At 42.5% G+C, this 23,096-nt stretch overlaps 1 protein-coding gene across 1 annotated transcript in view; it reads left to right on the top strand.

The window, feature by feature from the left end:
• The window catches only part of LOC139417943 (voltage-gated delayed rectifier potassium channel KCNH1-like), an 85,950-nt gene that overhangs the window by 20,541 nt on the left and 42,313 nt on the right, over positions 1 to 23,096 (top strand). Inside the window, exons 9-13 of the mRNA XM_071166956.1 lie at positions 7,337 to 7,363; positions 7,552 to 7,709; positions 10,167 to 10,438; positions 20,829 to 21,028; positions 22,709 to 22,961. Of these exons, the coding sequence (XP_071023057.1) occupies positions 7,337 to 7,363; positions 7,552 to 7,709; positions 10,167 to 10,438; positions 20,829 to 21,028; positions 22,709 to 22,961 (910 nt within the window). The remainder of the gene's footprint in view (positions 1 to 7,336; positions 7,364 to 7,551; positions 7,710 to 10,166; positions 10,439 to 20,828; positions 21,029 to 22,708; positions 22,962 to 23,096) is intronic.

Raw genomic sequence — 23,096 nt, forward strand, 5'->3', positions numbered from 1 at the left:
TTTCAAAAACAATGATTGATAGGCAGCTTAAACTTCTTGAATTTAACCATTATTGGGTTGAAATATACATTTAGATTTGTGAACAAGCCATCCACAACAACCACAATCCGTCAGGCGCAAATAGCTAAATGTGAGGGCAGCAGTGTGATTCACATCAATGTGCTTTGTAGATATCAATAATAAATGATATCCATATCGCTGTAGACTACACCACTACTGTCATCCTTACCGCCAAGCGTTTATTCAAGTTGGATGATCTTTGGATGCCGACAGCAGTCGCACCATTGGAAGACATAGCTTGGACTGTAGCCTACAAAAGCCTGTTCCTATGATCCATCAAACCCATTTGGTGTGTCGTCATAGTGGTCTCTGACTTGTGGTCAGACTCACTCAGATGGAACAAACTTTTTTCAATTCTGATTTGAATGTCATTGAGAAAACAGAGAAGTGTCAAATATGTGTTTTTCAAACATCCTTTCTGAATTTAAAAGTACTCCTCAAAGTAATCATCAAGTTTTCAAGTGTCTGTAATCTGATTTACAAATGTTTTGCTGGTAACGGATTACAGTTGCCGTTTTTTTGTAATCTCTTACATGTAACGGATTAAATGTAATATGTTGCTCCCTAACCCTGCTTGTGAAGAAGATCTCATAAAATGGAGCTGGGAGAAGAGTCTGCTAGCCTAATTCTTTGTGTTTTACATGTGAATTCTACCCCTAGCCATCAGTACAGCATTTGGTTTGGAGACTGACGTCTCACTGAAATGCAGTGAAATGCATTGTTAGTTTCTCAACGTGCAAGGAGAGAGATGCAAAGAGACAAAACAAAAAAAAAATATTTGTCTTTTCTCTCTCTATCTCCCCTTTTCTATAGATTTTCTTTCTTCTAAAAATAACTTGTCCGCCTGGTTTGACGTCTGCTTTAATTATGTGTCAAGGGATTCGGGATTTCTCCTGTCGTCATGTAAATGAGATCTCTGGTGGAGGGGATAGCTGCTGTACTATAGCGTTAGCACAGCTAGCCAGCCGCACAGCTACAGCCATAGAACTAGAATTAGCGTAGCCTTCAAAGTGTAGCCGTAGTGTTAGCAGCGCCGCTAGCCAGACGTGCAGCTACAGCCATAGAACTAGAATTAGCGTAGCCTTCAAAGTGTAGCCGTAGTGTTAGCAGCGCCGCTAGCCAGACGTGCAGCTGCAGGACTGGATCTACGTATGTAGAACATTTACCTACCAATGTGTGATTGGCTATGCAGAGGAATCTGTACATAGGCCTACACATATACAAAGAGTACATCTCAGATGTGTGTGTGTGAGAGAGGTCTAACATTAATAGTAATTGGTCAAATGGAGCTCTGACCAAACAGGAAGCTGAACCGTAACCCGGAGTCATTTAAGATGCAATAAATCCCTCTACAATCAATACACTCCATTTCCCTTCCCCCAATTTAAGCCAAATCAGCACCTCTAAAGTTTCTCACAATCAATCCCACAGCCAATTATTGTTAAAAACAGTGCCAAGTCTATCTAATGGATAGTAACGTTGAATAAAACATGATATTGGTGTTTCTTTGAAGTCTTTAAATATTGTTCAGGTCCATTCTGATCTCAAGCTATTTCTCGTGACAGATCTGAGTCCGTATTCAGAGTCTCAGAGTAGGAGTGCTGGCATAGTTAAATAAAGGTTAAATAAAAAAATCTATAAATATAGGAACAGTTTTGCCTTTTAGATCAGAATGAATGAATGATTATATGGACAGGTGGAACTATATCCTTGATAGATTTACATTCCTATTCTGACACGCTTAGTAAATACAGCCCTGGAGGTATTCACTGCTTATAGAGCAGGCCATCCATTGTCATTTTCGAGGTCCGATTTTCTTCATGCAAGCCTTTTATTATAACGTTTATTAATAACGTTCACTCCCTTAGTGAATACGGCCCCTGAGGCTACTGGATATGTGAAAGCACAGGGTGTAATAGAGGGTCAATGCACGTAAACGCCATTTAAGCACCTTTTTAGTTTGAATTATAACGTTAAATGCATCTCTGGCTCATTGTACCATGCAGGGTTTCGGTGTCAACAGATTTACAGATGGATAATGATACACTACCAGGCCTATTGATTACTCAGGTCACCTTCATTATTAGCATGCACTGCACAATGTGCACACTGTTCTCTCTCTCACACACACACACACACGCACACTGTTGCCCCTATAGGCCAACTCATTCTCCAGAGGGCCGACTGTCTGCAGGTTTTTGGTTTTTCCTTTTAATTAAGACGTAGACAACCAGGTGAGGGTAGTTCCTTACTAATTAGTGACCTTCATGCATCAATCAAGTACAAGGGAGGAGCGAAAAACCCCAGACACTCAGCCCTCGTGGAATGTGTTTACATGTGGCCTAAGGCTACAAACGGTTGCTACCTTCAGTTGTCATTTAGACAAACCAAACTAGACTCAATTTAGGAGCCAGTACTGTGTGTGTGCATGCCTCCGTTTGTGCCTACATCTGTGGTAGCATCCTGATGTGTCCCTTTGTGAGTTGTTGGTGGATGAAGGACTTGGCTGTGTCGGTGGTATAAAGTGCTGCAGTGGTGCTTAACAGGCTGATGCTAACAGGACTGTGAGAGGCACCAAGTCTATTGTATATGCAGGTACAGCACTTTGTCGGCCTCTAGTCTTTCAGCTTCTCAACTCGCGCCGCGGTTAATGCTGACAGACACCAGGACATTCACTGTCAGCCTGACGAGGCTCTGTCCAGCCAGCTGCTATGGACAGGGAAAACCAGACTCTGTCCAGCCAGCTGCTATGGACAGGGAAAACCAGACTCTGTCCAGCCAGCTGCTATGGACAGGGAAAACCAGACTCTGTCCAGCCAGCTGCTATGGACAGGGAAAACCAGACTCTGTCCAGCCAGCTGCTATGGACAGGGAAAACCAGACTCTGTCCAGCCAGCTGCTATGGACAGGGAAAACCAGGCTCTGTCCAGCCAGCTGCTATGGACAGGGAAAACCAGACTCTGTCCAGCCAGCTGCTATGGACAGGGAAAACCAGACTCTGTCCAGCCAGCTGCTATGGACAGGGAAAACAACATATACATGTCTGTATGACTGGGGATTAATGTGGCCTAATGTCATTAAAGGGCTTGATCATCAAGTAATTTTAGTACTTTTGGTTGTACATTTGCTCACGTGAATCATCTAAACTCAGCAAAACAATAAACGTTCCTTTTTCAGGACCCTGTCTTTCAAAGAAAACTCGTAAAAATCCAAATAACTTCACAGATCTTCTTTATAAAGGGTTTAAACACTGTTTCCCATGCTTGTTCAATGAACCATAAACAATTAATGAACATGCACCTGTGGAACGGTCATTAAGACACTAACAGCTTACAGAGGGTAGGCAATTAAGGTCAGTTAAGAAAACTTAGGACACTAAAGAGGCCTTTGTAGCGACTCTGAAAAACACCAAGAAAGATGCCCAGGGTCCCTGCTCATCTGCGTGAATGTGCCTTAGGCATGTTGCAAGGAGGCATGAGAACTGCAGATGTGTAACAACAGCTGCGCAGGATCGGTACATCCGAACATCACACCTGCGGGACAGGTACAGGATGGCAACAACAATTGCCTGAGTTACACCAGGAATGCACAATCCCTCCATCAGTGCTCAGACTGTCCACAATAGGCTGAGAGAGGCTGGACTGAGGGCTTGTAGGCCTGTTGTAAGGCAGGTCCTCACCAGACATCACCGGCAACAACGCCGCCTATGGGCACAAACCCACCGTCGCTGGACCAGACAGGACTGGCAAAAAGTGCTCTTCACTGACGAGTCACGGTTTTGTCTCACCAGGGGTGATGGTCAGATTCATGTTTATCGTCAAAGGAATGAGCGTTACACTGAGGCCTGTACTCTGAAGCGGGATTGATTTGGAGGTGGAGGGTCCGTCATGGTCTGTGGTGGTGTGTCACAGCATCATTGGACTGAGCTTGTTGTCATTGCAGGAAATCCCAACACTGCGTGACAGGGAACACATCGTCCTCCCTCATGTGGTACCCTTCCTGCAGGCTCATCCTGACATGACCCTCAAGCATGACAATGCCACCAGCCATACTGCTCGTTCTGTGTGTTATTTCCTGCAAGACAGGAATGTCAGTGTTCTGCCATGGCCAGCGAAGAGCCCGGATCTCAATCCCATTGAGCACGTCTGGGACCTGTTGGATCGGAGGGTGAGGGCTAGGGCCATTCCTCCCAGAAATGTTCGGGAACTTGCAGGTACCTTGGTGGAAGAGTGGGGTAACATCTCACAGCAAGAACTGGCAAATCTGGTGCAATCCATGAGGATGAGATGCACTGCAGTACTTAATGCAGCTGGTGACCACACCAGATACTGACTTTTACTTTTGACACCCCCCTTTGTTCAGGGACACATTATTCCATTTATGTTAGTCACATGTCTGTGGAACTTGTTCAGTTTATGTCTGTTGTTGAATCTTGTTAATTTGCTGAAAAAAACAGTTGACAGTGAGAAGACGTTTCTTTTTTTGCTGAGTTTAAATCTGCTTGATAAAGGATTTGTGAAGCATCTACATACAGTAGGGTTGATAAAGGATTTGTGAGGCTTATTTTAGGCATTAAAGTTATAACATTATAAAGGCCTCAACATGCTTTATACCAGGCATACAAGGGATAAGTACAGCAAAGTACAACCAAACCAAAATAGAGACATAAAAAGGATCTCTAAGGGCGTGACAGCAGTCTATGGCGAACGTGTCTGTTTCGAGTCTAAACTGCCACTACAAATAATCAAGTGGAAATGTTGACTTTCTACTACATGTACTAGGAATAGCAACGTTTTTTCAGTTTGCAGCTAAAAAGCCACAGTAATCTGGGGACGGAGTAGAGTTGAGAACGTATAGGGTGGAGCCTAATCAATCAAAGGAGTTATTGAGAACGGAGGACAACTCCAATCAGATGCTTACGTATTACATATCTTTGCTTGCAATCATATCATGAGTGACCTGCATAATTTCACACATATAGCTTAAAATGGTCTCTCCATCGTTCTCTGTGCCCCAGATCACACAGTAGAGACCTCAACTCGTGACAATCCGACCTTGAACTGGCTCAAGCTGTACCCATAGTAGCAGATGTTTCTCTGCTCTCATTGTTCAACTGAAAGTTGTATCAGTTTCATTTCAGCCAACGTCTGCAATGATGCATTTAAACGGAAATCAGGATGACTACATAATCTTGAGACAGAAGAATAATTGTCTCACTGCCTTTGAGCTGTTTGTCTTTTAACCCCCAAGGTTATTATACCATTCCACTCTGATCACCAAACTGTAGGCGGAATTGCCATGCAATTCATTATGTACTGTACCCTTGCGTCTAAGATGTATCTTGCGCTCACATCTTGCATATTGAATGTAAATGCATGTATCCAGAAGAATTCGGAATTCAATTTGTGACTTCGACCACCTCCATGGCCTCGCATCTCCTCTCTCTCCAGCCATGTCATCTTATCAGAAATTACAGGTCTACAGATCCTTACAAAAATGATCTAAACTCAGCAAAAAAAATAAACGTCCTCTCACTGTCAACTGCATTTATTTTCAACAAATGTAACATGTGTAAATATTTGGATGAACATAACAAGATTCAACAACTGAGACATAAACTGAACACGTTCCACAGACATGTGACTAACAGAAATGGAATAATGTGTCCCTGAACAAAGGGGGGGTTAAAATCAAAAGTAACAGTCAGTATCTGGTGTGGCCACCAGCTGCATTAAGTACTGCAGTGCATCTCCTCCTCATGGATTGCACCAGATTTGCCAGTTCTTTCTGTGAGATGTTACCCCACTCTTCCACTAAGGCCCGCAAGTTCCCAGACATTTCTTTGGGGAATGGCCCTAGCCCTCACCCTCCGATCCAACAGGTCCCAGACGTGCTCAATGGGATTGAGATTCGGGCTGTTCGCTGGCCATGGCAGAACACTGACATTCCTGTCTTGCAGGAAATCACGCACAGGGGGAGCAGTATTGCTGGTGGCATTGTCATGCTGGAGGGTCATGTCAGGATGAGCCTGCAGGAAGGGTACCACATGAGGGAGGAGGATGTGTTCCCTGTAACGCACAGTGTTGAAATTGCCTGCAATGACAACAAGCTCAGTCCGATGATGCTGTGACACAACGCCCCAGACCATGATGGACCCTCCACCCCCAAATCGATCTCGCTCCAGAGTACAGGCCTCAATGTAACGCTCATTCCTTCAACGATAATTGCGAATCTGACCATCACCCCTGGTGAGACAAAACCGTGACTCGTCAGTGAAGAGCACTTTTTGCCAGTCCTGTCTGGTCCAGCGACGGTGGGTTTGGGCCCATAGGCGACGTTGTTGCCGGTAATGTCTGGTGAGGATTGTGCGTTCCTGGTGTAACTCTGGCAGTTGTTGTTGCCAACTTGTAGCTTTCCCACAGGTGTGATGTTCGGATGTAACGATCCTGTGCAAGTGTTGTTTCTCGTGGTCTGCCACTGTGAGGACGATCACCCGTCCGCCCTGTCTCCCTGTAGTGCTCTATTAGGCGTCTCACAGGACAGACATTGCAATTTATTTTAGGGACCCTGGGCCACATCTGCAGTCCTCATGCCTCCTTGCAGAATGCCTAAGGCACGTTCATGGAGATGAGCAGGGACCCTGGGCATCTTTCTTTTGGTGTTTTTCAGAGTCAGTACAAAGGCCTCTTTGGTGTCCTAAGTTTTCAGAACTGTGACCTTAATTGCCTACCGTCTGTAAGCTGTTAGTGTCTTAACGACCGTTCCGCAGGTGCATGTTCATTAATTGTTCATGGTTCATTGAACAAGCATGGAAAACAGTGTTTAAACCCTTTACAATGAAGATCTGTGAAGTTATTTGGATTTTTACGAATGTTCTTTGAAAGACAAGGTCCTGAAAAAGGGACGTTTCTTTTTTTGATGAGTTTATTTGCAGCTTCACTGTAATATTTTGGGATGTGCATTGAAATTTGTCAACTGAAATTGTTACTAGGTAACATGTTCGTCGCATTCCACCATGCTCAATAAACCACATTAGTAATACAAATAAAATCTAACAGAGACTAGGTTTAGTGTCGCAACTTGTTGTATTTTTTATCACATTATCCTTTTTACATTAATGTGATTTACCTAATAATTTGTATATGTTTAGTTTTTTTAATTTGATCTTCTTTTCGGTTTTGATCATGCTCACTACTTTCTTTCTTTTCTTCTTCATCCCCCTGTTTCATTCTGTTTGCATGGTCCCTCTACCTGTGTTTATTTGTGGAACGTGAAGAACTGGAACCATCGAGCTGTCACTCAAGTAGGCCTTTCATTATCAAACTCACTGAGTTGGTTTGGGTAAAAATATGATGCAGTTGTGTTAATCCTGGTATTTGTTTGCACCTGAAGTAATGGCTCTTAAAATACAGGACAACCCTACTGTTTCCATAGAACTGAGACATTATGTAAATCTCTCTCTTTCTCTCTCTCTCTTTCTCTCTCTCTCAGGGGATCAGCAGTCTGTTCAGTTCTCTGAAGGTGGTCCGGCTGCTGCGTTTGGGCAGGGTAGCTCGTAAACTGGACCACTACATTGAGTATGGAGCCGCCGTCCTCGTCCTGTTGGTGTGTGTCTTTGGCCTGGCTGCCCACTGGCTGGCCTGCATCTGGTACTGTTCTGACTGATTTACTGTAAATTAAAAGTAGATTTCAGTGAAATGATGTTGTCACGAGCAGCATTGCAATAGCGACATGCAAGACTTTGCTCTCACACAGTCACACAAAGTATCTGAGCATGTGCACAGGTTCACTTCACGCTGTTACAACATGGTAGGTACGGGACAAAACAGAGGAGAAGTTTAAGCTCCTGCTTCAACTGTCTTATTTGCGGAAATTGTCCCACTATGCTGTTCACATTGTGCATCTACGTCATATCGCTGAGTCTGCCTTTAATGTGTTATGACAGTACTTTCCAACCCTCTCATCCAGGACCAACAGATGTTGCAGATATCTGCGGTAGCCCTAAACTGGCACACCTGATTTTAACTAGTCAAGCCTTGACGATTAGACAACAAAGATGTAAACCGTCTGGTGGTCCCCAAGGAGAAGGTTGGCAAAACCTGTTATAGGAGTTATTCATGTGATAGGAAGCCATTATGTTGGTACCCTTCAAAATAAACTTTTATCATATTTTGATATATGATCACAGTCTGACGACTGTATTTGTTAATTGCATATTTCTTCAGTGTTTCTTAATCCATCCCCCTCTGATCCCCGGCTGTGGCATGCTTTTGTTCTACCACACCTAATTTAATTAATCTAGAAGATTAGTTGTGGATTAGTGTTCAAGTTGAATCAGATGTCCTAGCGGTGGATTAGAACAAAAATACAAAACAAAACAACTTGGGAGTCAATGAGTAACAGGGTTGAGTAACAGGGTTGAGAAACAGGGTTGAGAAACAGGGTTGAGTAACAGGGTTGAGTAACAGGGTTGAGAAACAGGGTTGAGTAACAGGGTTGAGAAACAGGGTTGAGTAACAGGGTTGAGGGTTGAGTAACAGGGTTGAGTAACAGGGTTGAGAAACAGGGTTGAGTAACAGGGTTGAGTAACAGGGTTGAGTAACAGGGTTGAGAAACAGGGTTGAGTAACAGGGTTGAGAAACAGGGTTGAGTAACAGGGTTGAGTAACAGGGTTGAGTAACAGGGTTGAGTAACAGGGTTGAGTAACAGGGTTGAGAAACAGGGTTGAGTAACAGGGTTGAGTAACAGGGTTGAGTAACAGGGTTGAGAAACAGGGTTGAGAAACAGGGTTGAGTAACAGGGTTGAGAAACAGGGTTGAGAAACAGGGTTGAGAAACAGGGTTGAGAAACAGGGTTGAGTAACAGGGTTGAGTAACAGGGTTGAGTAACAGGGTTGAGAAACAGGGTTGAGTAACAGGGTTGAGAAACAGGGTTGAGAAACAGGGTTGAGTAACAGGGTTGAGTAACAGGGTTGAGTAACAGGGTTGAGAAACAGGGTTGAGTAACAGGGTTGAGTAACAGGGTTGAGTAACAGGGTTGAGAAACAGGGTTGAGAAACAGGGTTGAGAAACAGGGTTGAGAAACAGGGTTGAGAAACAGGGTTGAGAAACAGGGTTGAGAAACAGGGTTGAGAAACAGGGTTGAGAAACAGGGTTGAGAAACAGGGTTGAGTAACAGGGTTGAGTAACAGGGTTGAGAAACAGGGTTGAGAAACAGGGTTGAGTAACAGGGTTGAGAAACAGGGTTGAGAAACAGGGTTGAGAAACAGGGTTGAGAAACAGGGTTGAGAAACAGGGTTGAGAAACAGGGTTGAGAAACAGGGTTGAGTAACAGGGTTGAGTAACAGGGTTGAGTAACAGGGTTGAGTAACAGGGTTGAGTAACAGGGTTGAGAAACAGGGTTGAGTAACAGGGTTGAGTAACAGGGTTGAGTAACAGGGTTGAGTAACAGGGTTGAGAAACAGGGTTGAGTAACAGGGTTGAGTAACAGGGTTGAGTAACAGGGTTGAGTAACAGGGTTGAGTAACAGGGTTGAGAAACAGGGTTGAGTAACAGGGTTGAGTAACAGGGTTGAGTAACAGGGTTGAGAAACAGCGCCTTTAAAAACCGCCATGCTCTGTAGTGTTGACAATGTCATGTGGGAGAAGTGTGTTTCTGTTTCTCACCAGCATTGACATGCATTATTTTCTTAATCCCCTAAGCAAAGTGAACCAACCTCTGACCTGTGTTGTAGAGGTACCCTTAACCCTAACACTAACACTAAACCTAAACCTAACCCCTACCCCTACCCCTAAACATAAACCTATCCCTTCCCGTAACCCTAACTCCTACCCCTAAACCTAACCCCTAAACATAAACCTATCCCTTCCCTTACCCCTTAACCCTAGCCCCTAAACATAAAGCCTACCCCTAAACATAAATCTAGCCCCTACCCCTTAACCATAACCCCTAAACCTAACTCCTACCCCTAACATGGTTCTTTCTCTTCTCAACCTAACCGGTATCACCTGGTTGGTTGTCTAACTAGGCTTTAAAAATAAAGGATACATTTTTTAAAGCAAACTACCAAGTGGCTCAATATCTTTTCATCTTGACTGACTATAACAGGTACAGTATTGGTGACTATGAGGTGATAGACGAGGAAACGGGCATCCTGCGGACAGACAGCTGGCTGTACATGCTGGGGGAGACGGTGGGCTCTCCATACCGCTTCAACGCCAGCGGCACAGGGAAGTGGGAGGGCGGCCCCAACAAAGACTCGGTCTACATCACATCTCTATACTTCACCATGACCTCTCTGACCAGTATAGGGTTTGGAAACATCGCCCCTACCACCGATGGAGAGAAGATCTTCGCTGTCGCCATGATGATGATCGGATGTGAGTACATGGGACTCATGTTTTTTTGTCATGATCTAAGGCAATGTTTCCCAATCCTCTCCTGGAGTACCCCCATCCAGTCCACATATGATGTATTCCAGAATTATCGCCGCTGATTTAACAGATGGGCTTGATGGTTAGGTGACCATTTGAATCAGCTTTGGATTCTGGAATACATTCTGGACTGGCTGGGGGAACTCTGAGAGGTTTGGGAAACAGATCTAAGGGTTAAGGGTTCCTTTATGTTTGCTTTTTCCCCTTGTGGTAGCATTCTGAATGAATAAATGATGCTCATGATGATGTTGTTAGAATTGAATTCATTGATTCTATATAAACAGAACACTGGAGCAGCCCGATCTGGTAATATTGTCATGTTCACCCCATCATACATTTGGGATCCACTGACCCTAAAAGGCCAAGGCAGTCAAAATTCAGTTTTTCCTCTGTTTTGTATCATATTGTACCACAGCTGATGAAACTAACACTGTAAAAGTCAAATTTGATCGTTGTTATTTCCTGATAGTTGCTTGTTGAAAATGAAATCTACATAGGAACTTCTAATTAGCAGGTTTTTCATCGTGGAGTTTTGGCTTGCCTGGTGACGTCACCAGGCGGTATAAATGTAATAGACCAATAACAAAGAGCATTCCAGACCTCTCTGTCAATATCAGCTAGTTTTCACATTTACATCACATTAGGCTCCTCCATCACTTTAGCGCTATTCCCTTCCCCACTCAGACCACTCCCAGTGAGTCCTAGCAAAATTATTGCTTGAGAAATATATATATATATATATAAATAATAACTATTGCAGTAAGGTACTTCTTTGTTACCCAGAAATGATTTGATATTGAGATAAAAATGGCTGTATTGGGCCTTTTAAGGTCTCTATTTTGAATAGATTTGACCAACCCATTATCTCATGTCCCCTTAAACTGTCTGAATCGATGGCCCTGCACTCCATCCAGCCAGGAAACAGCGAGCACAGCAAACACTCTACCATTTTCTGACACTATTTCGCATCATTATATTTGCATCACAACAGCATGAGCATTTGTATGCAAATAACAAGTGTTTGCCACTCCTGAGCTCTTTGAAATGTTCATTCAGGGGTGATGAATCATCTCACCTGGTGAGATTCATATCATATCTGTCAGTGGTTATGGCAAAATGTAGGGAATGATCATCACCTAGCCATCCTTTTTATTCCATCCATCCATTTCACAAGGCTACGTCTAAAGACAGCCAGAGACTGACACACGCATGCCATATAGGGCACAGACCGTAGACCAGTTATATGGCTGGCTGGCTGGCACTCGGTTGTCTAGGAGTAGCTGCAGCAGGAGAACCAGGAGAAATATACTAGGCAGGATCAATTGAGCTGAGCAATCCCCCTGCAATCACTCACTACCTCCAGCACCATCTGCCTCAGCTGCTCTCACACCCTGTGTGCGTCCCAAATGGCACCCTATTCCTTACCTAGTGCACTACTTTTGACCAGAGCCCTATGGACCCTGGTCAAAAGTAGTACTCTACATAGGGAACAGGGTGCCGTTTGGGACGTAGCCCTGTTTCACTCACTACTTTACAGCACCCACCGAACAACAGGTTCAGATGCACTCCCTGCACCTCAGCCTCCGTTTCCATGGTGAGAGACAAAGAGGGAGATGGTGAGAGGTACAGCGGTTGTACAGGTGCATTTCAATACTGAATTGGTTTCTCTCCTTGTTTCCATTTCATAACCTGCAGAGCTCCAAGTTGGTTTTGTGCACCATTGTGGCATAAATGAAGTCCTAGTAGGGATTCTATACACTTTAACGATGGAGACACAATCCAAGAGTTGGGGTTTGTGTATTGTGAAGGTCATGCTGTAGGTTTTGTTCTGAATAGAAAGAAGCTTGGAAAGGCATCAGAACATTCAAGTGGAATGACTACTGTATGATTCTATTCAGTTTAAACCCTGAAAGACTATTTCATTATTCGCTATAAAAAATGTCAGACTCGGCACGATTCTATTTTTACCAACTGCTGTGATTTGTTATTGGCAGCAGCCGAAGATCACATCATTGACAGGGGAATTATACAGCTGTCTTGTCACTATAGCAACGGTTGGCCCTGAGCATTATAGGATTTTTGACAACTGTCTATAAATTGTCTTCAAAGAAAGACAGCTGTTGGCTGATTCCATTTAAAGCAGAATCACTGACAGAGCAGTGGTGTTATAACAAGACCTGATGGAGAGATTCAGGTGAAACAGGGACAAAGGTATTAACACACATAATGTACTTAAAAAGATTAGGACCTTCGGATGCCTAGGATTGGTGACTCTTTACTGTAGGTGTCCTGTCTTTATGTGTTATGTAGCTGTTATAAAGTGTTATGAATGCATTCATAAGGCCCCCTACAGTAAAGTGCTACCAATCCTAGGTATCCGAAAGTCCTAATATTTTGAAGTACATGATGTGTGTTAATACCTTTGTCCCTGTTTCACCTGAATCTCTCCATCAGGTCTTGTTATAACACCACTGCTCTGTCAGTGATTCTGTTTATTGGTTTATTCAGATACCCATTAGCTTTTGCCAAAGCAGCAGCCATTCTTCCCGGGGATGCATGTTTAATGTATAGTACAGGTACGGTATATTTTGTAGACTGTGTAATCACTTTTTGTGGCTAGTTGCAGTTTCTGAATATGAACATTAGCATATTATTGTCACATATGGAATATTGATTTGCTGATGCATTCATATACCCAGAGGGACAATGACGTGGCTGTCGCATTGATGACACACACACACACACACACACACACACACACACACACACACACACACACACACACACACTATCGCAGAAGTACTTATTAGGTTCTCACTGCCATGAGAATGGTACAGTAACACACACAAAGAGCAGAGCAGGTCTCTTTCCACTGCCTTTGATCCCATGCCATATCGAGCTCCAGGTGTTACCTTCCATCCTGTCCAAGCACCCCTAGTAACATGGCTCCAGGTGTTACCTTCCATCCTGTCCAAGCACCCCTAGTAACATGGAGTTAGGGAGTCTACAGTAGAGAGGAGAGCGAGAGCTCTAGTCTACAGTAGAGGAGAGAGAGCTCTATTCTACAGTAGAGAGGAGAGAGAGAGCTCTAGTCTACAGTAGAGAGAAGAGTCAGAGTTCTAGTCTACAGTAGAGAGGAGCACTGGAGTCACATGGACCTGTGTAGTATCTGATCATCTTCAAAGGCAGCAGTGACAACGTAATGATATAATATTCTGTCACATATGCTTCACATTGCAGACAGCATGCAGGACATTTTTTATCTTTATTTATGCAGGGAAGTCCCATTGAGCCCTGCTTCAAATCCTCTGTCAGAATACTATTTTATAGCAAATTAACGGACAAGGGATTTTTAAAGTTGCCGTGGGGACTTTTTCGCTAAGAATGGCTCAACACTTTGTTTGACAATAAGGTTTATCGCACCAATATGAGCCAATTTCATATTTGTGCAATTAATGATAGGGAGGGCATGGACACAATTTTACAGTAACAGTTTTGCTTTGGAAAGCTACATTGAGTAAGACTATGAATACCCTCTTCATACTGCATTCTAGGCACATTTGTGTGTGTGAATGCAAACACTGTAGGGGGGATTGGGGTAAGTTGAGCCATTCTTTGCATTCAGCATCACTCCATCAAGAGAAATGTAGTATTCTTTCTAACAAAGATATCTCCATATATTTCCGGATGTTGTGTATTCCTGGAAATAATCAGAATGTATGTAAACATTACAGTTTTGAAAACATAGCTTGTCCCAAAAAAAGTGGGGTCTTGGCACAACTTACCCTGGGTATGGAGTAAGGTGAGTCGCAGGACAGGGTTTGCTAAGCTACCTACAAGTTTCTGTACTGAATGAAATATTACCACTACTTTTTAAAAACCATGCATATCTTTATTTCCCAAACATAATTCATCACACGCATATTTTAACACAGCCTTTTCACCTAACAAACACTGTGTACGCTTTTAACATAGGCCAGGCGCTGTGGTTACCTCATATTCCAGCAATAATGCCTTGTATTACTCCTGGGAAGAAGACACTTCAGTTTGCTCAACTTGCCATTGGCTCAACAATAAAAAAAATAAAAAAATATCCCTTTTTCTCCCCAATTTCGTGATATCCAGTTGGTAATTAGTTTTGTCCCATCGCTGCAGCTCCCGTATGGACTCGGGAGAGGCGAAGATCGAGAGCCGTGCGTTCTCCGAAACACGACCCTGCCATGCCGCACTTCTCACTTAACCCGGAAACCAGCCGCACCAATGTATTGAAGGAAACCCCGTACACCGGGAGACCGTGTCAGCATGCATTGCGCCCGGGCCCACCACAGGAGTCGCTAGAGCGTGATGGGACAAGGACAACCCGGCCGGCCAAACCCTCCCCTAACCCGGACGACGCTGGGCCAATTGTGTGCCACCTCATGGGTCTCCCTGTCACAGCCAACTGGGAAACAGCCTGGGATCGAACCAGGATCTGTAGTGACGCAGCTAGCACTGCGATGCAGTGCCTTAGACCGCTGTGCCACTCGGGAGGCCCCCAAAGCAAACATTTTGACTATATTAGCCCACACAGCTACAAGGATGCACTTTCTTGCTAGGTTTAGGACCTCATGATGAAATGTATAGAGACCCTATCTGATGTATTGAACAATCTTTAAATGATCTACTTTGGTTTAGATACAAGCATCATGAAACCTCAAACAATAAGTTCATTTGACTTGGTGAAAATCATTTGCACCTTATTTTTTCCGTCTGGTTGCTTGTTTTATGGACTCCATGAAATGATGACCTTTTCCTAAATATTTGGTCAAAATACACATTTTGTGTATGGTTTCCTAGAAACAAGGGTGGCTCAACGTACCCTTTTGGCACAACTTACCCCACTCTCCCCTATGCAATGTCTGTTTTTTTTTTGTATATACATCATTACGGAAAATGATCGTATTGTATATCTGCAGTATCCTATACATCAGTGTTTAGATAGAAACACAGTGGACTGGAGTGTGTCAGGAGATAAGTTATGTCTGCTGTCATAGATCATAGTGACAACAATTTATCACTGGGTCTTGTGATGAAACTGATGCTTTTGCACTTACACAAATACACACACTTGGCAGAGAGGTAAAATCAATACAAACCAGTGTAGCAGCACTCTAAAGTGGGGAGAGAAATGTAATTTAAACTGTGTTAACTGCTATCTCCTGCTACAATGATGGGAAACTCAATTTCAACATGGCACCCATTTCAGGCGATAATTTTGTTGTGGTCCCTCTGGCCTCAAATAGAGTACTTTGTCAAATACTGTTGGCATTGCAGAATGTTATAGGTGGTGTTTGGTTTGGAAAAAAGGAGCATCAATGTCTCAAAGCTATCATCTTCCAGAAAATTGCCACAGCTATAATACGCTGTTAAATTAGCTCAATTGTTCATTGTGCAATGATTACATTCATTTACATGGTGTAAAGAAAATATTCCTGCAGCTCTTCTTATGGCAGCCTTATTACTCAATGAGACACCCTTCACACTTTACTCTGAAGAAACAGGGTTTGGATTCCTATTTCTTTGGAAAGGAATAAGCATGAAATTCAAACAGAGTTCTACACAGAAAACTGACCAAACCCTCCATTTGCCCTTGTAGTAGAACCAATGGGTAAGGCATATGATTATTGTTATTTTGCAGAAAGCAGAGATTGGATCTAAAGCATAGAAAGTTTGTACGTGTGTAAAAGAGAGAGAGCTGACCTTTTTCAATCAGATGCAGTTCTATCAACCTAAGCAGTCTTGTTAAACCTTGTTAGTTCGCCATAGTCTTTCTGACAGCCCACAGAAAGGCTTCCCTGCTAAAGCTGCACAATAGACTGTCGAAAAAGTAAACTCTTTGTATTATGAATCTGTAGAGCTAGAGTGGGGTCCCAAATTATTGTCAACCTTGATGATGATGAGCAAAAATTACTATATTAAATAAATCATTAAAATAATAATAATAGGTCAGAAATAGATTTGGTTTAACAAGTGATTTTATTTTTAAAAAATGGGGTCAAATTATTGACACCCCTTATGAAGATAATGGCACTGAGCCTTTTTCTAAAATCTTTTATGAGTTAGGAGATATCTTAGACCAATTCTCCATACAGAATCCTTCCAGATCCTCCTCCTGCACTTATGGACTGCCCTCTTCAATTCAAACCTCAGGTCTTCAATGGGTTTCAAGTCCGGAGACCTGATGTAGATTTTTATGGCCAATTAACCAATTATTTCTGGATTTTGATGTGTGGTTGAACTACCAAAGGTTGTAAAACTGAGTCGTTTGATATCCATGTAGTGACCTAAAGGCTTGTCATGCAACATAGACCATGATACTGATAGACAGGCACGGTCAGAAGAGCTCTCCGTCTCTGTCACCACCTCTAAAGCTCTGTTTCCTGTTTCCTCTATGCGCACATGCACACACGCAAGCAAAACTGCCACCCTGTCACCAATGCCGCATAAACACTTCCTCACAAACTGCATGTTTGTCACTTTGGTTCTTGACTCTTCTTTTCTATGTTTGTCCTCAAAGATGCAGGATACCTCTGTCTGAACCTTCAGTGAATCTTTGATACATTTACAGATCAACAAGCTTTGATAACTTGACTTAAAGTATGTATTTCAGCTACTTACAATTACGTAGGCTGACACATTTTAGCACGTTTCTAATACTGGATCAATTCCTGGATCAATTCCTGAAGTCTGCCATCTGTTAACTTAAGCTTTTCTCCTTAAATGTGTAATATTCTTCACTGTGAAGCTAACTTTCTTGGACTCTTCCCAACAAACCAGGAACATTAGCTAAGATTCCCATTTAAGTTATAGTTAGATCCTAACGTTAGATAAAATCCTAACAATAGCATGGTAACATTTGATATAGATTTTTTTTTTGTCTTCATTTAAATATCCTTGGAATGTTTTCCTTACATTCACTAAAATGTTAGGCACAACATCTGCAACAACCACCACAGAACATTCCCCAAAAGTTCTTATTAGGTTTCCAGATAATATTAACAAAACAAATCAAAGTTTATTTGTCACCTGCGCCGAATACAACAGGTGTAGACCTTACAGTGAAATGCTTACTTACAGGCTCTAACCAACAGTGCAATTTCTAAGTAAAAAAAAAGGTATTAGGTGAACAATAGGTAAGTAAAGAAATAAAAACAACAGTAAAAAGACAGTGAAAAATAACAGTAGTCGGGCTGATTGAGGTAGTATGTACATGTAGATATGATGGCAGGCAGCTTAGCCCCAGTGATGTACTGGGCCGTACGCACTACCCTCTGTAGTGCCTTGCGATCGGAGGCCGAGCAGTTGCCGCACCAGGCAATGATGCAACCAGTCAGGATGCTCTCGATGTTGCAGCTGTAGAACCTTTTGAGGATCTGAGGACCCATGCCAAATCTTTTTAGTTTCCTGAGGGGGAATAGGCTTTGCCGTGCTCTCTTCACGACTGTCTTGGTGTGTTTGGACCATTGTAGGTTGTTGGTGATGTGGACACCGAGGAACTTGAAGCTCTCAACCTGCTCCACTACAGCCCCGTCGATGAGAATGGGGGTGTGTTCGGTCCTCCTTTTCCTGTAATCCACAATCATCTCCTTAGTCTTGGTTACATTGAGGGATAGGTTGTTATTCTGGCACCACACAGCCAGGTCTCTGACCTCCCTATAGGCTGTCTCGTAGTTGTCGGTGATCAGGCCTACCATTGTTGTTTCGTCTGTAAACGTCATGATGGTGTTGGAGTAGTGCCTGGCCATGCAGTCATGGGTGAACAGGAGGGGACTGAGCACGCACCACTGAGGGGCTCCAGTGTTGAGGATCAGCGTGGCAGATGTGTTGTTACCTACCCTCACCACCTGGGGGCGGCCCATCAGGAAGTCCAGGATCCAGTTGTAGAGGGAGGTGTTTAGTCCCAGGATCCTTAGCTTAGTAATAACACAATGTACCAGTAATGTTTTCCTTACATTCACTAAACTTTTAGGCACAACATCTGTAAACTACCACAGAACATTCCCCAAAAGTTCTCATTAGGTTTCCAGGTAATCTAATAACACAATTTACCAGTAAGGTTTTCCCAGCAAACCAAAATTGGTTCTGTGAAAGTTCCCAGAACATTCGTTAGGTTGCAACAAATGCTCTCATAACATAACTGTCCAGTCGTGTTGATGGTTATACAGTACAATGTTTGTATAAAACATTGGACTGATGTTGCAAGAACATTTCCAGAACACATTCTGTTCTTGAAGGTTCCCATAATGTTTCATTAGGTTGTGGGAACAGTCTGGAAAAAACATTGAAGACATCACAAAAAATATGTTCCCAAAACACAAAAACTGTCCAGTTGTACGGATGATTCTACCAACATTCTTTTAGGGTTAAAAGAATAAGAATGTTTCCAGAACACATTTAGTCTGTTCTTTTAAGGTTCCCAGAACATTTAATTAGGTTGTGGGAACAGTGGATACAATACAAGAGAGAGGTTTCCAAAACACAAAGTAAGCTCAGGTTGCACAGGACGTTCCCTTAATGTTTCAGAAGAACAGAATGAGTTGGCCTACTGTTAGTTATCTGGCTATGCTCCATACCATAGGCTGTATGTAGGCTTGTTCATTTAGCTGACAATATATTCTTAAGTCCCATGCAATTATTTTATATAATTTCATAGTAATAAGAATAGAATTGAACTGAGCTGAATAAAATGGCAAGGATATTTTTCCCATTCCGGAGCGTGTGTGTGTAACGGATGTGAAACGGCTAGCTTAGTTAGCGGTGCGCGCTTCGTGGGTGTCAGTTGTTGATGTGTGCAGAAGGTCCCTGGTTCGCACCCGGGTATGGGCGAGGGGACGGTCTAAAGTTATACTGTTACATGTGCATATGAAGTGGCTATATCAAGCATAAAAGTAGTCATTTAAAACTAGATTTCGTGTTATTTGGCAACTTTAGTTGTGAATGATACAAACCTTAGAAGTCAAAACATATATAATACATTCCAAGGGCTGCATGGTATAACTAACTATAGACTATTGATGATTTGAGAAAGTAGCTATTTTTCTACTTTCTCAAATCATCAATAGCCTATAGTTGTTATACCATGTTCCTTGCCTCAGGCTCCACAGCTGTTCTCTCATCCACTGATCATATTTTCACCCATCGGACTATTCTCAATTGAATCTTGTCTTTCGATTTAGAATAACCATTTATCAAATGGGCAGGAACAGGGACATGCATATCATCTTTATGCAGTCGAATAGGGAATGGAGGCCACGTGAAATCTGTTAGGGAACATCGATAGTAACAGGTTTTCGCAACGAAACCTTTCACTAAAACTGTTGACAGCCCGTCTGCCCGCTCGAGAAAGGAATAAAGGAGTGGGCTGGAAACATCGCGGTGAGATATTCTGAAAAGGTAATAGGTACAGTAATGTGTCACCCAATGAATTCTGAAAATATAAAAATGTTCCTACTACTAGGCTATTCAAAATCAAATGCACCAATTGTAGGATAACTGTAAGCCGCCATGCACAATCAATTAACCAACAGCATCGCCTTGAGCTATACGTTGTCTTATTACAGTCCACTCAAAGGCTAGACCAATTATTTACCAAATACATCTTAAATCAGTTTAGTTTATGTTTTTATGCTATGCGTAATATGCGGTAGGCTATGCACTGTATAATGGCACAATCATTTTAATTGTTTTTTGGGGCTCATAAACCTATGCGTAAACTATAATATGCATATGAGTGTTTTGAATGAATCATCCCATTATAAAGCGCTGTCCTTTTTGTTGTGTTAGGAGTTGAAACATCCACAACAACCATGTTTTACACTGTTTCAACCTGCTGTTGAACTTCTTTCTTCAAATTGGTCACAGTGAGGTGAGTTTTAAAAGTAGGATAGGCCCCTGTTTGGATAAGTGTTTGATGTGATTTTTGATTGCATATTCTTTAATGTTAGAGTGTAGAGTTTAGAGGGACAATAGAGCCATAAGTACCAGGACATTATGACCTGATGGTTGTTATCAAATTGGGTACTACCAAAGCATGTCCAGCATGCATAAAACGAGAATACGGTGACTCAACTGTCACGTGGAATTTTACTGTGGTTACGATTCAGCCCTAGTTCTAGCTCTTGCAACATCAGGTGAATGTTTTATACAAAATGGACAGTTTTTGTGTTATGAGAACATTTGCCGAGACCTAACGATTGTTCTGGGAACTTTCACACAACCTATTTTGGTTTGCAAGGTAATCTTCTCTAAATGTTCTCAATGTTTCTCCCTCCTCGTCTTTCTTTTTCTTTTTTCACAGCCCTTCTTTACGCCACCATCTTCGGTAACGTCACCACCATCTTCCAGCAGATGTACGCCAACACCAACCGCTACCACGAGATGCTGAACAGCGTCCGTGACTTCCTCAAGCTCTACCAGGTGCCCAAGGGGCTGAGCGAGAGGGTCATGGATTACATCGCCTCCACCTGGTCCATGTCCCGGGGCATAGATACTGAAAAGGTATCTCAAACTGTAAGCCTGACATTCATTACCTTGGCTTGCATGCTGTCCCCCCCACCCCCCGCGTTGGTTGGTTGGTTGGTTGGTTGGTTCTGCATGGTAGCTTCCGCAGCTAGCTGGCCCCTTTGTATTGTGGTGATTGTGGCTCTGTGTTTCGATGTGCTTGACCAGTCCACTTGGGGTGGGAGTGTGGGGGAGGGTGTTGAGTGTTGGTGTTGAGTTAATGGATAATGCTTTGTAACTGTCATATTAACTAATTATTATAATTAGTCATGGCAGCTGGTGTTAGTTTATGACAAGTGACAGTTAAGACCCTGTTATGACACAAACTTTGGCTGATTAGCAAACTGGTGGTATTTTTAACCAATGTGAAATTTGTTTCCAATTAATTAAATGCCTGAATGTGACATGGTTTTAAACCAATTATGAGCAGTTTACAGAAAAAACTGTGAGGAAATCAATGTAAGAAATGTGTCTAATAGGTGAACCATTTGACCCAGCGTCGTCCAGGTTTGGCCAGGGTAGGCTGTCATTGTAAATAAGAATTTGTTCTTAACTGACTTGCCTAGTTAAATAAAAATATAAAATACAGTGTGTTGTCCTTTTGGGGCTGCCTGATAGCTGGGGTGAGTATGCGCAGTTCAGTACAGTTTTTAGACACATTCCTATGCTGTATGCTTTGGGATTACCTCAGTGACCGTAGAAAGCAACACTATGTAAGCTTCCAGGCACATTTCTCCCACAGCGTAGAGAGAATGGATGAGCGAACGAGGGTAAAATCCTTTAAGGATTCTCTGCTATCACACATGGACTAACCTCAGCCTCCCAGGTGTTTAACTGTGGCTGTTGCTGTGACAACAACAGTATCCCAGCCAGGCCTGTAGAGAGGAGGCTGGTTTGAGTGGTAGTTCTGGGTGATTCTTAGTGTGCTCTGTTCACATACTTAACTAACCGTAACCCATACCACTAAGCTTAAAACATTGTTGGGGTTAGTCTATACACTTATACTTCCTTTTTTCCCTTTTTTTAAGACAGAAAAAGAAGATTAATATAACAGGATTTTAACATTGATGTACTGTTGTATTTTCTGTGCCCCTCTAACTTGTAATTTTGCCCAATGTGCACCATTACTGTATGATGATGGTGGTTGTTGTTGATGCACTGCAAAAAAATATAATCTTAGCTAGATTTAAAAAAATCTTGTATTGAGTTATAATGCTCTTAAAATTACTTTTTTCTTATCAAGATAAATGATCTTACCGCATTGGCTTGATAGAAGTGGAGTATGATCATTTTAATAGTGGGGGTTTTATCTTATTCCACCTTATATCAAGTCTTTTTTAGGTTAAAATAAGACAAGCGATCTGTCAATGTGGTAAAAATAATTTATCTTGGTAAGAAAAGAAGTGTACTTTTAAATGCATTATCACTCAATACAAGATTAAAAGTCTAGCTAAGATTTAATTTTGTTGCTATTATTGTAAGTATTAGCAATCTGTTTTTGGTTGGTTGCCTTGTTGCGACACCCTTAGAATATTTCACAATAAAGATTTTAAAGTAATATATCTAAACGCTATCATGGCTGCCAGTCAGAAACTACTGGTTCACCAAAGACCATGAGTTTGGAAGGTGATACAATTAGGTTATTTAACTCTTATCCCTCTGCTCTCCCTGTCCCAGGTATTGCAGATATGCCCTAAGGACATGAGGGCAGATATCTGCGTCCACCTCAACAGGAAAGTCTTCAAAGAACACCCTGCATTCAGGTTGGCCAGTGACGGGTGCCTGCGTGCCCTGGCCATGGAGTTCCAGACTATCCACTGTGCCCCTGGCGACCTCATCTACCATGCCGGGGAGAGTGTTGACAGCCTCTGTTTCGTGGTGTCAGGATCCCTGGAGGTCATCCAAGATGATGAGGTGGTGGCCATCTTGGGTGAGTAGTTTTCTATTATACATTATGACGATGTAGGATTACATGGTGGCCATCTTGGGTGAGTAGTTTTCTATTATACAGTATGACGATGTAGGATTACATGGTGGCCATCTTGGGTGAGTAGTTGTGTATTAT

The sequence above is a fragment of the Oncorhynchus clarkii genome, chromosome 1 (assembly GCF_045791955.1).
Source record: "Oncorhynchus clarkii lewisi isolate Uvic-CL-2024 chromosome 1, UVic_Ocla_1.0, whole genome shotgun sequence".
Taxonomy (NCBI): Eukaryota; Metazoa; Chordata; class Actinopteri; order Salmoniformes; family Salmonidae; genus Oncorhynchus; species Oncorhynchus clarkii.